The sequence below is a fragment of the Rosa chinensis genome, chromosome 7 (genome assembly GCF_002994745.2).
Source record: "Rosa chinensis cultivar Old Blush chromosome 7, RchiOBHm-V2, whole genome shotgun sequence".
Lineage (NCBI taxonomy): Eukaryota > Viridiplantae > Streptophyta > Magnoliopsida > Rosales > Rosaceae > Rosa > Rosa chinensis.
The window spans coordinates 13,105,474-13,109,771 of record NC_037094.1 but is presented as its reverse complement, the minus strand read 5'-3'; the positions used below and the strand labels follow the sequence as shown (position 1 = coordinate 13,109,771).

Sequence of the window (4,298 nt, the reverse complement as noted above, 5' to 3'; positions counted from 1 at the left end):
GAGTGGGAAGATACAGATAAGATGAGGAGGGAGGAGGCAAATGACTAGATTGCACAAGATAGTGTTACGTACGTATTTGGTAAGAAGACTAGAAGAGTGTGCAATTGAGAGGGGTCAAACAATTGAGATTAAGGTACTTGGTCTTTGATCGTTGCTAGCTAGCTAGTGCCATAGAGGGTGGTCAATAAGTAGCAAGTATTGTATGTATGACTTCTCAAGAATATCATGTTGATCAATTTTTAATAACAACAGTGTCTTTCGTACTGGATAAATTATTTATCCAATGAAGAGTAACCCACCATCATAACTCATACATTTATCATAATAACACAAAATAATGTTATTTTCATATATAGACTTACATAATACATTTACTTATTTTCGCAAACACCTGCAGCCAATAATATATATATATATATATATATTATGAGGCACATTTATATATACTTGGTGTTTATTTATTCATTAATATATATATATATATATATATATATATATATATATATATATATGTATGTAGACACGCACGTTATATAGAGTGGCATATATCTCTTCATTTCCACTCGTGGTCGGTTTCAACTCCCATAGTTGATCATGCATGCATGCATTTAGTTCTGCAAAATCCAATCAAAATAAATGTCATAACGAATGAACTGCATGCTTACATATCTGATAAAGACTTGTGAGATTATTAATATAGTATTAGAATTTTTGATATGTTTAACTTGATATTTGTTATTCTATACTTTAACATTGTCCTATATTATAAAGCAAAAACATTATCACAATAACATTATCTTAAATTACTCGATCACTAATTACCTTGTGTTTACGGTTGCCTTCGTGGTCACTGTCGCTCTCACTGTCACTGCAGCTGCTATCACCAGAAATCCCATCCTTGATCTTCTGAAACAGATTTCTGCTGTCTCTGTCCTTCGTGTGGCGATTACCCCTAGTCTTCTTGGTCTTTCCATCGCATACCACCACTGCATCAGTAGTACAACCTACGCGGTGCTTGGGGCCGCCCAAGCCCTGGTTTTCAGAGGTCTTGTAGGTAACGGTTTGGCTGTAGCATTCCGTGGTGGTGGTGGTGTGTGGTTGTCCATGCATACGATGACCTCCTCCTTTCAAGAAGCTAGCCATCTCAGACACCTTTTGGCCCAGGGATGAGCTCTGGTTGCTGCTAGCCTTGTGGCATTTTTGCTGGCATGCCTCATTGGCAGGCTTGTAGCATTGGATTGAGGCCATGTTGCTGACAATTAATTAAGGAAATAAAAGGTTAATTTAAAGTTCTTGAGCTTATGGATCGAACGCTTGCTTGGTGTTGAAGTATGTACAGTTGAAGCTCTTATATAGGCATTGGAGGACCGAGTGGACTTCATTCTTTCTGCATTGTATATCAATATCACCCTTATAGAATCTGCTTTTGCAAAACATCAACACTCAAAACAACCTTTATTCCTTGAGATATCCATCAGAGAAAAAAACAATTATCATCGGGCACAGCTTTTCTTTTTTTTTCAAAATCCACTAAATAAGTTCCACAAGTACAGTAAATTCGACCGTTGCTGTCGATACTGCTAGCTAGAATCTGAATTTCATTATTATTGACATAAACCCTCACACAATTCCATTTCTTATTGTCAAATTATAAGAGCCAACTTTGGCCACTGTACTTCATTGAGCAACTTCCTTCACAAGTCACAACCTGCTTCCGGAGTTTGATCAATTTTCGTCCCTCCATAGTGCTTTCAATATGCAGAGGACATATTCTCCAGAAGGAAAGCAATAACCTTACTTTTGGTTCTAATTTGCAAAAAGCAGATTCAAAGGGTGATAAGATGAAAAGCAAAGGGAATCCAAGCTCCAGAGTAGACTATGCCATTAACCATATAGAAATGAAAAAGGAAAAAAAAAAAGGCCAAATCATTGCCTATATAAAATGCAAGATCACACGACAAAGCAACCACAAGAGAGTTCCAGAAAGCTGGTAAGAACACTAGTCTCTCACTTTCCATGGCCTCATTGCAGAGCTACAAACCTGTTAGCGACAGAGAGAGTCGGGGGGTGGGGGTAGGGCGCTCCTGGCCAGTTTAACAGTAACCGTCAGCCAGACTCGTCACTATGGACAGAACTCAGACGACACCATAGCCAAAACCGAGACTCACTCCTATAGCCAAACCCAGACCTACCACCTGGATCAGAAGTTGGCCAAGGCCAAAAGCCAGGCTCACTGCGTGGCTGAAAAGACTGGAAAGATATTGAAAGAAAAGGCGGCAGGGCACAAGAGCAAGGAGAATCCGTGTAAGATAAAATGCAAGGATGGCGGTAAGAGCAAGTGAGATGTAATCAGCAAGCAAAATAAGGTATTCTTGTATGACATGTTTCACCGTACGTGGATCATACTTACTTTTCATAGATGATTAATCTGCAGCAAAAGTTTAAAATGATGGAGTTTTATGTAAAAGAATAGCGTGCAAGGTAAAGTATTACATCGATGTGTGATCCCCAGATGTAAGTACTGCTCATGATTATATTAATAAATTTGCGACTTGCGAGCTATTATCAGGATATCATATCATGATCGTAGTGCAGGGAAGAAGATCGCAATTGGTGATTGTGTTGGTGACACTATTTCGCGTGGATCCGTTCAACTACAAAATATTTGATCTTCTTGTTTTCTCTATCAAACTCAAATTATTGGATCTGATACTGAAACGTTGTAATATTGCACATCCGTCACTATCGGCGTGGTTACAATTATAAGAGATACCGTGTGAACGTCATATATCGGGTTTACAATTAGGCCCTTTAAAATTATATATGGGGAAAATGATTCCTACGGTGCCTAACGTTTGCCTCCTTATAAATTTCGGTAGCTCACATTTAGAAAATATAAATACGGTACCTCAAGTTCTCTGCTCGACCGAGGATTGGTACATATGATCATTATCTCCGTTACGGAAGTTGCCAGCTAATTCCAACCTCACTAATTCCAGCCATGTCCCCAATGGTAGTAAATTGATGGTAGTGATCATGATCTCCTCTGCACCCGCAACGCACCCAATCACGCCCCCTCCTCCTCAACCACTAGCGCTGCCATTAGATCACCTACAGCCACCACCACCACTCCCACATAAGCCAAAATAGAGTTGTGCTTGTTGCTTGAAGCCCAATTGTGAACTTTGCCATTAACAGATGTTAAATTCATGAAAGTTTTCAACTTTATCAGGATTTGGTACTTTCGTGTTTGTCATGAGTTCGTCTTTTTGGTTTCGGCTCATTTGGTTATTGGTATTGACTATGAATTTCTGTGCTGGCATTAGGGGTTTACAAAAACAATGGCTACCTGATGGTTAGAATGACGATTTTAGGCCAAAGACGGATTCAAATCAAATTTCAAAAGAATAAAGCAGAAACAGATTTGAGTGTTTATGAAACAAATGGAGTAAAACGCTATCAGAAATTAAAGAATCAGAACAAGAAGATGAAATCAAATGGGGGACTCAATCAAAATAAGAGCAGCAGTGATTTGTACCATGTTGAATACCCAGATCGTTCAAAAAGCAAACATAAAGGAAGAAAGACGAAGACCCAAATCGTTCAAAGTGTCATGTACTCATGTTGAATATGTCAAATCTGAAACTTTTTTCTGATACAAACAACAAAACCCACAAGAAACCACTTCACCTTTTGCAACAAAAAACCAACTTCTTGAATCAAAATCCCTCAATTCTTGCATAACCTTGATCAAGACTTATGCTTTTTCAGCAAAATATAGAAACCATTTCTTCACTATTATTGCTACAGAAGAAAGAATGACTAATAAGACAGCAAAAGAAGAAGAAGCAAGCTTAAATGTCGCCGTAGCATCACCGGAGATTAAGGTGCAATCCGGCCACTCCCATGCGCCGTCAAGGCCAGGCGACGTGACACAAGACCTGGAAATCAATGTCGTCGAAAGTCGTCGGCATCTGGTGAACAAAGATGGAGAAGAAAGATCGCGCTAGGAGTTGGACCATAAGTACTTCCCGACGGCGAGTCCGAAGCCTCCATGGCGTGGCAGTTAGAGAACTCGAGTGTAGACTATGACTCATCGACGAACATTCATTGGTTCGAAATAGATCAATAGAATGATAGTAAGAAGTGTTGTCTCTTGAAGGGGTTGACCTAGGCCACGGAGATTATTACCGTGCGATGCTGCTTCTCGTCTAAGTATACTGTACAGAAAATTAAGAAGACAAAGATCTCTGAGAATTGTTGTAGGAAAATATGATTCAAGAGAAATTGTGTGTTAT

The 4,298-nt window shown here is 39.2% G+C and overlaps 1 protein-coding gene across 1 annotated transcript; it reads right to left on the bottom strand.

Moving 5' to 3' along the window:
• Positions 1-315: 315 nt before the first annotated feature.
• LOC112179927 lies at positions 316-1,331 on the bottom strand. Its single transcript, XM_024318413.2, has 2 exons — positions 823-1,331; positions 316-614 (listed from the first exon to the last, which is right to left on the bottom strand). The coding sequence occupies exons 1-2, from the start codon at positions 1,246-1,248 to the stop codon at positions 609-611; spliced, it is 432 nt and encodes a 143-aa protein (XP_024174181.1). The 5' UTR covers positions 1,249-1,331; the 3' UTR covers positions 316-608.
• Positions 1,332-4,298: the final 2,967 nt, after the last annotated feature.